Here is a 13,494-nt window from a genome sequence, read left to right on the forward strand (position 1 = left end):
CAATAAGGGATTTATTACCAATTTAACCATAGTAAGGACTTAGTACTGTAGGCCTTAACGTTTGCGTAGTACATGCCTTACAAGTTACTTATGCAGGCACTAACATTGTATGTATTAGTGCTTATAGATGTATCCCTAAAATAAAGTGTTACCATATATTCTTTAAGCGATACCGCGATAACATTTCTGGAAATAAGCTAATTTTGACATTACTGAGTGAAATTATTGAGTTTTACCTTCCTCCTGTTCTTCCAGCCAGCCGTTCTCTTAGTTTGATGATGTTGCTTATAGTTCCAAGATAGGAATTATCATTGAATCTTATGGGTGCTTGTCTCAATACAATTCAATTACATATGCTGGCTCGGGGGTAGAATTTGCATTGCCAGAGGTAGGACAAAGGTAAAACTCAACCATTTAACTTATTAGTTATTATTACTTAGCGTATTAATTAGCTTATTTCCAGAAATGGTGCAGTATTGCTTCAAGGTAGCCTACCTCCTGCCATGCAGTACTTGTGGATATGTTAAACCTTAGGTCCCCTATGGGGGGCGCTGTACCAACTGGGTGATGAGCTTCTAGGGTCATTAACCCTCTGGTCAGGTCTACTACTGTGGTAGACCCTGATGGTCATCTGTGTGGAGAAGAAGAATCTTCTGGGGTTCAAGTCAAACGACTTCCTTCCGTCCTTCCCTGTGGCCTCTAGCCTTGACATTGATGATGAAAGGTGCAGGGCTTTGAACCGTTATTTTTTTCCAAACGTTCCGTTCCGAACAGAAACGGAATTATAACGTTTCCGGTTATGCGTTCCACCAATAAATTGACGTTCCCGAACCGGTTAGAACAGAAAAATACTGTTCCCGGAACGGTTAATTTCGTTCCTGTCAGCTGATTACTCCCATAGGCCTAACTGACGTTAATTAACCAAGAAAGACGGAAGTGCAAATGGGTCAGCCTACATTCCAAACTGTATATTCAAGCAGATGAAAAGAATATCCTCCAGAATTGTGTCATTTAGGGACGACCTAAGCGGAGAAGCGGAGAATAAACCTCAATGATGAAAATGCATGCTCCACGCTGACTTGGGTCACGGGGAACGCTATGATGGACATTGTGAGTTTGTGCATATTTAAAGCGGCTATGGATGCCCAATAACGTCGAACATTCTTGGTGCGCTTTACACGCGCTTCTCTGCAATGTCTTACAATTATGCAATGGAAACTTTGCCCTTTTGTATGACAGTGGTTTCTCTTATTTAAGATGTGGAGTGGAGACTTTGTAGTCCACAGCTCTCTCTCCATTCAGTCAGACAATGTCTGATGTCACACAGGACGTGAACCTCATCCTTCATGGTAACATGCGCAGGAAAATAATTATTATTTTTTTAATTTGAGGAACGTTATTAACCGGTATTAACCGGTTACCATTATTTTTAAATAAGTGTTCCTGTTCCAGAACATAAAAAATAATAACGTTTCCGGTTTCGTTTCTGTTCCCTGTAAAATACCAAAAGTTCCCGGTTTTCGTTTTCGTTCCTTGAACCGGTTCAAAGCCCTGGAAAGGTGTCATTGATGATACAAGATTTGATGTGGGATCTTGCAAAATACAATTCAAAGGTCATTACCTCATTTGCAATTGAGATGTTAAATGGGGGAAACTCCCCAATTGTTCTCGGCTGGCTGACAGTGGACAAACACTCACTGTTACTGTTATCTCCACAGAGGTGGGGCCACACACTTATCATAGGAAAGAGGACAGGGCAACTAGGAAAGGACTGCAGAAAGTAATTTGGCTTGCATGCCCACATGTTTCAGGAGGAAGCTAGAGTGCCATCATGCAGATCCTTGTTCAACAACATGCTTTCTGTTTTTTTTTTTTTTTTTAATGTTTTACATTTGCTTTCCCAAAGCATAGGAAAAACATAATATATAAGGAGGAAAATAATAGGAGAACACAAATAAATAATGCACCTCTTTTGTTGTCACAATTGTCACAAACACAGATCTGTATAAGCCGCATCGAGTGTAATTCGCCGTTTACTTGTAACTTAATTGCTAACAGCAATTTTGAAATGTTTTGACTCAACATGTTGGAGAAGTCCATCTGAAAATGTCATGATGCAACATAATTGAAATGGAAACAGGCATCGAAATGTCTGGAACAAATTCTACAGGTAATTTAGGGGCAAGTTGGTTAAGTGAAATATCTCTGTGCATCCAATATCTTTCTTTGAATATGGTGGCCTTATTTTCAAGGTTCCCTTGGTTTCATACATGATGAAATGTTGTGTAAGCAATTTATACCTACAGATGTTTTCCATCACGTATGTTCTTCTAGTTTTAGGGACTCATTTCTCCAGTCTTGCCTGAGAAGAAGCCTCCTCTTATGGTTTAAACAGTGCATTTGTTAACTCAGCATTGAATAATAATAATTAAAAAAATAACAAAATAAAAGTAGATCATGTTGCACAGTTCAAGAGTTGTCTGACAGCAATCTATGTATGTAACTTTGACGCACCGCCAACGTATATTTGCAGAGAACTTTCATCCAGTACTTTTGTCCTTTCAACTTTTTAAGTGGTGTGAGTGAACAGGTTTAAATAGCTTGGCCCAGCAAAGATTGTTCGTCAAAAAACAACCATCAGAACCAAGAACGGAAAAAAAGAAAAATAAACTACTAAAACCTAAGTGTAACAGACTCTACTCCTCTAGCTAAACGCTACTGTCAGAATAATACTGTTCAAGGCCATCGATACAGAAATACTATTGTTTCCTCTTCCTGTGATATAGGCAGTTGTTCCTCCCCCAGACGGGTCTCAGTCTGTCTGTCTGGAGTGTGAGCAATACTTGTTTGTGCGGTCAGCAGAGGTGGGCCCCCACCATGGGGTAGTCTCCTGTGGAGTATTCTTGCACACCTCCTTTGGAGGGGAACACCAGGGTCACCAACGTTAGAGATGAGGGAGCGCCCGCACACTGTCCACCTTTGTAGCGTTTAATAGCGACATTTCGGTCTATTGACCTTCTTCTTGACCGAAACGTTGCTATTTAATGCTGTAAATGTGGACAGTGTGCCTGCCGGAGCTTTGTTTTGTCTTAACGGAGGAGTCTCCTGGATGTACAGTACTGGGGAAGACATTGAGGTATGCTCAGCTGGGTTCCAAGATGGCGGCCCATGCACATCGCTCTCACTCGCCTTGGTAACATCCAACACGTCGCGCCTGCTGTCAACAAAAATTACCTGTAGCGAGAGGAGACCAGAATTGAGGAGGTTGTTTTAGATTAAGCAGGTTAATAGTTAATATTGTGTTTGTGTTGCATTTGCACTGTGTTTGCATTTGTTTTCTTTAACATTTTTTTTGGTCTTTTACGACTTTATTGATGATCGGACAGTTAGAGAGGTGGACAGGAAGTGAGTGGGGAGAGAGATCGGGAGGGGTCGGCAAAGGACCCGGGCCGGGAATCGATCCCCAAAGGATACCCAAAGGCATAAAAATAATGTTTGGGAAGTATGTGGAATTCATGAGTAATAATTTGGAACAGGTGTTTTTTTTTTTTTTAAATACCGTTATCATTGAAAGGTTCATTCAAAGACATTTCATTTGTGCTCTAATGGATGATGTCGTTTATATTGACTATTCAGGGAAATCAGTGGAAAAGGTAATTTGCATAATAATTTCCATTGCAGTGTAAATGTAATGAGCAGCTAAAGTAAGTGGCAGAGGTAACAGCATTCACCAGCATCTGCCGGTCAGTTCCATGAGACAAATTTGACAGGGTTGTTGTTACTCACCAAGTACGCTGCGTTTGCATAGGGGGCAGGTCTGCTGGAGCAGCAACCAGGGGTCCACGCAGTCTCTGTGGAACTCATGTCGGCACGGCAACACTCTCAAACACTGCAGGGCAGAGAGAGAATCCACGACGCCATGCCACTGATAAATTACATTACACTAAACTAGGGTATTGGTTACAGCCCCAGACATCTTTTGTTTGTTTGATTTAAAAAGTCGGAGCAACTATTTTCTGTTTGAAGATGACTTTTTTGTGTTTATTGCTTTGATCCTTCTCCCAAGACAAAACTTGGATGTGCAGGCTTTATCTGGTTTTAGGACAATATGTGGGCCAAACTGACTGAAACATATATTTCTATGCAGTACTGTATGGTTTGCCCCAGAGATTAAAACCTCTGCACCGATAGAGTACAACCCCTACAATATAATACAGTATCTGACATCAGGGGCCTATACTAAGAAGCTGGATCAGTAGTAAACCAGGTTAAGTTAAGAGGTAAATCATCTAATAGAAGTGCCTGGAGTGGTAATTTTCTTAAGGGTATAGGGTAATAGGCTCCTCTAATAGATGATTTAGTTAACTCAACCTGGTTTACTCCTGAATCTGTGTCTTAGAATAGGCCCCTGATTTACAGTAGGCTACCTGGTTGTTGTTGTACTGTTCCAGACAGACTGCGCAGTTGTCCGTCTCTACGGGCTGCGAGGGGTCACCCCATGTCTTCGGCTGTGAAAAAGTCCTCGTCTTCAGCGAAGATAGCCTCTTCTGAAGGTCCTGTTTTGGATGCAACTGAAATGGAAACAGGTAAATAAAATACAATTAAGTACAATAAAACAATATCCCACTACAATTCCGATGAAACATATAACACCACTTCAAGAGTCAACATTTACCTGATTTAACAGCTGTACCTTGATGGATTTCATTGACAACACTACTACCACGTACTGACATTCAATCTATTGACTTTTCAACCTAACGCAACTGTTACTGCCTGAGTTTACCCTACCAGGGTTAAGTTACTTCATACACCAAACAACTTGAAATGTAATGAGAGGTGGCAACCTGGTGGCCCACGCTGAGGGCGACTTTCTTATGTCCCAAGATGCTGACACACACACACACACACACACACACACACACTGAGTTGACAAATACTGTACATTTAAATAGACAGAGAGAGACAAAAAATGAGCAGGTTATGTAATGAGGAGAGGTGTATAAAACAGGAGTTGAAGTACTCTTACACACAAGAACATGATCAGGTGCCACTTTATTTTAATGGTCGCTATCACAGTGAATTTACCATATTAGGTATAGTGTAATAACCAGTGTAACAATATTTAATAGCATGTAATACCAGTGTAATACCATGTACCAACCTTAACCGTAGATGTAGGCGCAACATTGGTACACTGGTATTACATGGTATTAAATATTGTTACACTGGTTATTACACTGTACCTAATGTAGTAGGCCCACTGTAATAGTGAACCATTAAAATAAAGTGGTACCCGTTGAATGATCGTACACAGTTTATACACTAGTTACACCTCACCTAATGAGGCTCATAGGCTGTAAGATGAATTCCACTTCTACCAAATACACCTCTGGTAATGAGTTGGCACAGCAGCAGCAGTACCGTACCTCCAAGTCCTCCCTGAACTGGTTGTCCTGGTACTGCCATCGAGCCTGCACTAGGACCCCAGTGGACAGGATGATGGCCACCAGAACCACCGTGTTCCACAGCTGCTGCAGGTACTTCTGTACAGAGCCAAAATACACCATGGTACAGGCATACAAGCACAGTCATTACATTACATTACATTACATTACATTACACTTAGCTCATGCTTTATCCAAACCAACAAACCATAGAAGTTGGGACACAAGGTAATTTGTGAATAACAACAAAATACTGCCATTTTCAAAACGTCTGATTCTTATATTAGATCGAGAACGGCACAAAGAAAATATATCAGCTATCAAAACTGACCAAAATTATTGTTTTGGGGGATATTCATGAATATGTAAAAACAGCATGTCTCAAAAGAGTTGGGACGGGGACAATAAAAGGCAGCAAATACCGAGGAAGACTAAAAACAAAACAAAAGACAACACTTAACAGTTAATTACATTAACCGATGAGATGATTTAATATAAAAAACAGTGTTAATTCCTATCGTGGACATGATTTCACCAGCTTAAATGGTGGGTGTATTCCTCATCATGTTTTGCCATATTTTCCTTTCTGTAGTGCTTACAGTGTGTCAGGTCTTGACCAAAAGCTCACCATTTTATCACCTGCTGGTCCTTATGATGGAGTTAAACTGTTAAAACATAGTAGAGAATGCTGTTTGTCCTTACTATGTGGCAGTAATTGAAGATCTCCCTTCAAAATATAATGTATGAGTGGCTTTCATGCTGTTTAAAACCCATTTATATCATTCAGCACTGTATTTAACTGTACAGATGAGAGAGAACAACTTAACCAATGGGGTTTGTAAAATGAAAAAGTTTCAAAACAGTGCCTTAGCCATTTCAGCCACTGCCAAGGTCATCACTACCTCTACCTGAACTGACATCTTGACCCTGCAAGCCTGTACCTTTCCTTTTTCAACTTAACCCATTAAGACACTGCGTTATAAATGTGTTGTTACCAGAATGGCAATGACCAAGTCAGAGAGCATTACTAAAGCCCCTGTGTTATGTTATGGTATTGTCGTACTATGGTACTTAACTTTTCAATTGCTACATTTACATGACTTTTTAAATTCCTAATTAATAATTCAAAGTTAAATAGTTCCGTCGAGATTACTTTGAAATTTCGATTAATTCCGAATTGTGAGGTGTTTACATGACGTTTTCAAAGCGGAATTAAGCTTTATTTGGAATTAAAGTGAGTTAATTCCGAATTAAATGTCTCATGTAAACGTAGCAATAGACTATAACAGCGTACCACTGGAAGTACAGTGTGCATTAATGAATATGTGTGATGCTTGAGTGAGTGCAGCCTGCCCACCTGGACCTGGGAGTCTGTCTCTCCAGTGCAGATGACCCCCTGCCACTCCCCGTATAGCCCACCTCGAGAGCGCCCACAGCTGGACCACAGGGTCAAGGTGGCCCCCTGCAAACACAGGGCCAGAAGGGGCACTCAGTTTAGTTTAGTTTAGTTTAGTTATGGTTTATTTGATAGGGACAGATACACATCACGTAGGTTGTACAACAGCCCAACAGAAAAGCATCACAGCATTTATAGCTAAGCTAATTTTCAATGTTCTGCCCTTTCATAGGAGAATTCCAACCACTTTTCACATGCAGTTGCATTGCTCACGTTGCCATTGGCTTGTCAGTATCTAACGTGGCATTTTTTTTATTCAGCCCTTTCCGAGATACTGGTCATTCTAATGGGGGCATGGTGCATTTACATTTTTTCTTAGAAACGTATTGACAAACTGAGTAGTCTATCACAGTGGTTTTCGAATTGGGGGCCAGGGACATCTGGGGGGCCGCGAAGGGGTGCTAGGGGGGCCGCAGCAGGTTGGCAGGAAAAGCACAATTTTTATTTCAACTAGACTTTCTTGTAGAAAATGTTAAAATTTAGCTTGCCTTTTGAGCCAAAGCATACATGTTTTTTTTTTATAAAACGGTGTTGTGAGGAGGGGCAAGACACTGGCAGCCAACCGCGTGAGCTAATTTTTTGACAGACAGCGGCTTCCAACAATCAGAGGTTGAGTTGTGTGCAGCCAGGGTTGAGCAACCAGGGGGAAACAAAAATTGAGAACCCATGTAATGCAGTTGTAGCTCTAGTAAAAATTACAAAATCTAACTTAGGTGCCGTTTACACGTAGCTGGATATTTTTATATGTGGATATTTTTTTCTCCTGGTTGTATTGGTTTTGCATTGGTTTTGGCCTTCCGTTTCCACGTAGCAGATATTTAAAATCCAGGTATAAAAAGCAGGAGAAAAAAATATCCTGTTTAGGGGGCTGAAAAGCATTTGTTACAATGGAGGATTTATTTTTATCCACATGTTGCGTTTACACCTCAACAGGAGAAAAAAATATCCTGCTAAAAAAATATCCAGCTACGTGGAAACAGCACCTTAGCTAATGGACACTGAAGAGTAACTGTCAGAACCCTTAATTGGCAACACCTGTTCTGGTTGACTCACTAGGCCCAGCAGCTAACTAATTAGTCCTAACAGCAAGCAGTGGTTGAATATTCTACACCAGAGTTCTAAAATTAAAAAAAACTGACAGTTACTCCTCAGTGTTCCATGGCTCCCTTAATTAGCCACACCTGTTCTGGTTCTGGGTACTGACAGTTAATGTTGTGCAGTAAAAAGTACACCAAAATAACCTTAACAATATTCCCATTAAACTGCATTATAATAATCTATTGCATCTTACTTCTATTGTTTTCAAGTTATTATTTTATATTCCAGTGGGGCACTGACTAACAGACCTAGACTATGATTGTGAAAAGGGATGCAAAGAAAAATATAGCTGCAAGCAGCAATGCGGGGCCAAGCAGTAAACTTGCCAAAGTCGCCACGGCAACAGAAGGAACTGCAGCGCCCCCTTTGGTCCAAATCTCGCCAATGTTGGTGTGCATTCCTTGGACGAGAGTGTGATCACGTAAACCAAGTTTATTTTGAATCCGTTGAAGAGCTGCCGAGATATGAGCTCACTTCCTGTTACCTGTTGGTGGCGCTAGAGAGCTTGGGGTCTGGATTTTTTTGTGAGAGGTCATGGGATGGACTAGAATGTGTGCAAAAAATCCTAACAGAAATTGACTAACGGTTGCTGAGATATGACCTCACTTCCTGTTTTGCCACCTTTATGACAATTTTGATTGGCTGTCACCGGCAAACGACAAGAGGTGTTCAAAATTCTTTCCTCTCCCCCCTCCCACTCCCTCCCTCCCTCCCTTCTTCCCTCTCTGTCCCTCTCCCTCTCCCCCCTCCCTCTCCCTCTCCCTCTCCCTCTCCATCTGTCTGTGTATGTCTGAGGGGTGCAGGGGCTGGGGCAGTGGGGCTTTGGTTGACACTTTAAAGCAATAGCAGAACTACGCACACACATAAGCTCTCGTCTCTTGTGTGTCCCGACCCCCTGCCGAGAATGGTGTCAGTGAACGTGCGCAAGGGGAGCAGAGGGGACAGAGAGATGAGAAAAAATCCCTCCATTCTTTCCACAATTTTGAATGGCTGCTGTGAGCTGATAGTTTTTTCAATCGTTACGAAAATCCATACCTGGGTGCAGCATAGTGTGAAGATGACCTGTGTACCAATATTTTGAAAAAAAAGCTACAGGCAAAAATGTAGCTAAAATATTTACCTGCTGGTGGCGCTACAGAGTTTGAGCTGGGGATCTGATTTTTTTTGTGGTAGGTCATGGGATGGACTACTATGTGTGTACAAAATCCCTGCCCAATTCGACAAACGGTTGCTGAGATATGACCTCACTTCCTGTTTTGCCACGTTTACGACAATTTTGATTGGCTCTCACGGCTAAACGATAAAAGATATCCAATATTCCTGAAGACCCCATGTGTAGCTCAGTCCAGAGATACTATATACCGAGTTTTGGGTGAATTGGTCGAAAATTGTGGGAGGAGTAGCATTTTTATTGAATTTCAATAAAATCAAAATGGCGGGAAAACTATCCTGGCGGAAAATGACGTCATAGGGTGCGTTTGATTCGACTTGGCCCAAGGATTCCAGGGATACCAAGTTTATGAAAATTGGCCCAGCGGTTCAAAAGTTACAAGCAGAAATGTACCTGCAACTTTGACCTGCTGGTGGCGCTAGAGTGTTGGGGCTGGGGACCTATAAATCACTGTGGGTAATGCTGAGGCTGCCTCAAATGTGTGTGCCAATTTACAGCATTTTCCTGCCTACGGTTCTATGGGCTGCCATAGACTTACAGTCGGAGAAGAATGGTGACTAGATAATAATAATAACAATGAAGAAAACCTACTAACTCTATAGGGGCCTTCGCCAGCTTCGCTGCTTGGCCCCTAAATAGTGTGGCATCCCATGTAAGGTGGGCCTTGGCTGCAATATACCGGTATGTGGGGGGCCTTACCATGGTAAAGTTTGGGACCTGGTCTATCATCTATAACAGTTATGCAACATTAGTAGACACTTTACAACACCACAATAACTTTTTCCTGATATTTGGAGTATGTTAAGATGCTTTTAAAATAATGTCAACAAACCATGCCTGCATTAGAATAGCTGGGATCTCGAAAAGTGCTTAACAAACAAAAAAAATGCCACGCCATCTGGAACTGACAAGTCAAGGGTAGGTGTAAACAGTACAACCAGAGATGGTGGATAAGGTAGAGACGATTCAAGCCCGTATTTTTCCGGGATCCATGTGAAGTCCCTTTAGAACAGTGTTTCTCAACCTTTTTTTAGGCGAGGCACCCTTTCAATTCATGGAAAATTTCAAGGCACCCCAAACCAAGTAGCCATATAGCATCACATCCGATACCACACAAGCTTAGAATGTAACACATTTGGAGACACACAACCTAGTAGCACGACCTACGTTCAAAGTTGCAGCTGGGGTGACCAATATTTACTTTATTGTGCGTAAATGGCAGATCAAAGATTCCACTGACTAACATTAACTTATCAATTTTGACAAATATGTTTTATGTTATATAATTTATTTATCAGCCACGTTTCCGCGGCACCCCTGAGGGGGCCCTACGGCACCCCAGGGTGCCCCGGCACCCCTGTTGAGAAACACTGCTTTAGAAGACCAGCAGAGGTTGAGGATCACAAAGGATCAGGGGATCACGGCTCCTTAGAGACACCGGACTTGAGCAGACTCCTTTGCGCTGGTGAAGCGTGGTTTGATTTATCTTGGTCTACCATACATTGACTATTTTGGTACAACACTGCATGTTGAAATTGGGAGGAATTCTCCATTGATAGACTGACAACGTGTAGATATGAGATGCCTGTCGAGCTGAGCTAGCAAGACGTTACAATGCATTACATTAGCCATCCTGGGGTTTAGGGGTAGGTTTTGTTCACTAGTGACACTGGGGTTTAGGGGGTTAGGATTGCTTTTGGACTCTGGTGTTAACAGTCTATAGGTACAGTAGCTCATTTTGACCATGCAGCCCATCAAGACAGAACACCGGCCTACTCCAACACAACAGTATTGCATGCTAATGTACTACATCACAGCATTGTGGGGTGAAAAAATAAATTATTTGACCGAATTGAGATAAGTCACAGATCATCATCTTCCATCATTATTATCATCATCACCACCACTATCATTATCATATCCGTAATTGAATTGCAAAATTAATTTGATATGCAACTTAAAGTGCTTGCTTCACCAACAACAGAAAACAAGACCGCATTGGATACAGTACACAGTAATGGGTGAAATACTGTTTCTCACCAAATTGTCCTTTAGGAACGTCTTGTATGTGATCTTTGCTGTTGCGTGAAGGCCCCTGGATGAACAGAAATAGAAATAGGCACATCCCCATGACGAATCCCAATGAACACATCCCAATTAACACATCTCACTAACACATCCCAATTAACACATCTCATTTAATAATGATTACCTCAAGAGTGCACCGATGAGTTTTGTGACATTTTCCGATGTCTGGATGACAATGATGGGTTTGGACAGGACCTGAGAGAGATCCATCTAAGAGAGAGAGAGAGAGAGGGAGAGAGAGAGAGGGAGAGAGAGAGAGAGAGATCCACAGTTAACCTCCACATACACGTATAATGGCAATTAATACATGAGTGAGACCAACGCTGGAGGTACACTGGATGCCTTTAGTCAAAGACTTATCTGACGGATTTACTGTAAATTTCACTATAATCAATGGAACTACTTGCTACACCAGGCACAGAAGTGCAGTGAATATTGATAATAGTTATTTGTGTTCTTTTCAGTATATTTCTGAAGCATTGTGACTTCATGTAACGTAATGTAACACATCCAATGTAGCCCCTGCCAGTCACCAGGGCCCCACATATTAATATCATACCGTATAATGGGGGTCCATTGGAGTTGGTTGTACTGTACATAGGGCACAGGTTGTGGTGCTCCGCCCCTGACTACAATTTTCACATGTGAGCGTAGACATGCACATAGTCAGGGCCGCATTAAGATGGCTTGGGGTCCCCTAGACTACAGATTGTTGTGGGGGCCACCCGGAAGGCAAATTTCTCGACAAATTTACATAGACAGTGTCATAATCATGTACTAGGAATTAAAGATAACATGTCTACTAACTATACTCAAAATGTCAGATTAATTTTTCAACATTGCATCCTGCCACCATTCTGCAATTTTTACACTTGTGGCCAATCAGGGGCCCCCTGACAGGTGGGGCCCCTAGGCGCTGCAGCCATATCTAGCCAGTGCCTTAATCCAGCCCTGCACAACAAAGTATAGTACATGTCTATGCATCAGTGTAGGGCGCGGTCCAGCATTAGATGTGCTTGTGCTCACCTCTCTGACAGTGTTTTGGTTGAGAGCTAAGATGATCAGTGCAGATGCTCCCAGAACAAGAGCGCGCTTCATCTGAGAAGAAAGAAAAACACACGCTTTAGTTAGACACCTAATGTCTCACTAGTCTAATGTCTAATCAATGTCTCACTAGTCTCACAAAGACAATTAAGGCTTCACTTCCAGGCTTGAAATTTAGATCACTTCAAAAAGTGCAAGGAAACATTCTTTTCAATCCCAAAGGCTTTTTCATGCCAACAATTGTCTTTTCAGACAAGACTCAGCTGGTCAACTTTTTTTGAGTGTTTAACAAAACTTCCTCTGGGTTATTGTTTAAAAGGACAGATAAATACATAGCATAAGATACAATTAATAAAACGTAGGCCTTCATTTTCTTCATTTTTGTAAGTAGTTAAATCGATGCTGTTTTTGTGTCGTTTGAGTTTCTGTGTACCTTATTGACCATGCCAGCAGCGAAGGATTCTTGACTACCAGCAGTGCTTTTGCCATCTTCCACTTCCACTGGAACGAGTCCAATCCAAGGGTTCTTCCCTTTAGTGTCTAACCTGGGCTCGCTGTCGTCGGCATTAAGACTGTCATCTTCATGCAGCTGTGTGGATCAAAAATGACGTTATGCCCAACAGTCTCTAACAGCTGTAACAATCTGTGGCATGGCATGTGATGCTGCGTGATTCGTGATCGTGTTCCATTATGGAAACGCAGGATGGATGCTGTGGCTTCCACAGACCGCCATCGTGCGCAGTGCTGGATCCAAGGATTATTGTCACAACGTAACATTTCAATTCCTCAGCGTACTTACCAGTCGCAAGTCTCCTTTAAGGTTGTCGTTTTCCTTTCTATCCGGGCTCTTGTTGTCCAAACTGCCCTCGATCACTTCGCCTCGCAAAGTGTTGCTGATATCCTGGCGCCCCTGCAGAGAGATTTCCACCAAGGCTACCTTTTCAGCGGACGTCAGATGTAGCCAAAATAAAGACGCCAACAGAATCAGATGGGCAGCTAGAGAATGGGACAACATGACGAACCGTGACAGCAACGACTACGCGCTGGAAAATATTAAATGCCCTGCATGACTGTTGCAGATTTAGCCACTGAGACTACTGTACAGAATGTAAACAAAATGACTTCCTGGTCAGGGAGGAGGAAAGGCAGGGGTAGTGTGATATACGTCGCCATCTGTCGGAACTTTGGAA

General features: G+C 42.0%; 1 protein-coding gene across 1 annotated transcript; it reads right to left on the minus strand.

Annotated features, from left to right (window-relative positions):
• Positions 1-1,560: 1,560 nt before the first annotated feature.
• On the minus strand, positions 1,561-13,425 carry rnf215 (ring finger protein 215). The gene is made up of 10 exons (XM_063195657.1): positions 13,104-13,425; positions 12,738-12,893; positions 12,287-12,358; positions 11,385-11,470; positions 11,213-11,267; positions 6,805-6,909; positions 5,430-5,546; positions 4,428-4,571; positions 3,787-3,889; positions 1,561-3,234 (listed from the first exon to the last, which is right to left on the minus strand). The coding sequence occupies exons 1-10, from the start codon at positions 13,317-13,319 to the stop codon at positions 3,221-3,223; spliced, it is 1,068 nt and encodes a 355-aa protein (XP_063051727.1). The 5' UTR covers positions 13,320-13,425; the 3' UTR covers positions 1,561-3,220.
• Between the last annotated feature and the right edge of the window lie 69 nt (positions 13,426-13,494).

The sequence above is a fragment of the Engraulis encrasicolus genome, chromosome 3 (genome assembly GCF_034702125.1).
Source record: "Engraulis encrasicolus isolate BLACKSEA-1 chromosome 3, IST_EnEncr_1.0, whole genome shotgun sequence".
Lineage (NCBI taxonomy): Eukaryota > Metazoa > Chordata > Actinopteri > Clupeiformes > Engraulidae > Engraulis > Engraulis encrasicolus.

Excerpts from the sequence above, each read along its gene's own strand:
- rnf215 (XM_063195657.1), bottom strand. The coding sequence starts at position 13,319 with ATGTTGTCCCATTCTCTAGCTGCCCATCTGATTCTGTTGGCGTCTTTA. Across the intron at positions 4,572-5,429 it reads AGTTCAGGGAGGACTTGGAG|TTGCATCCAAAACAGGACCT; the intron begins GTACGGTACTGC and ends TTTCCATTTCAG. Across the intron at positions 3,890-4,427 it reads AACAGTACAACAACAACCAG|TGTTTGAGAGTGTTGCCGTG; the intron begins GTAGCCTACTGT and ends TCTGCCCTGCAG.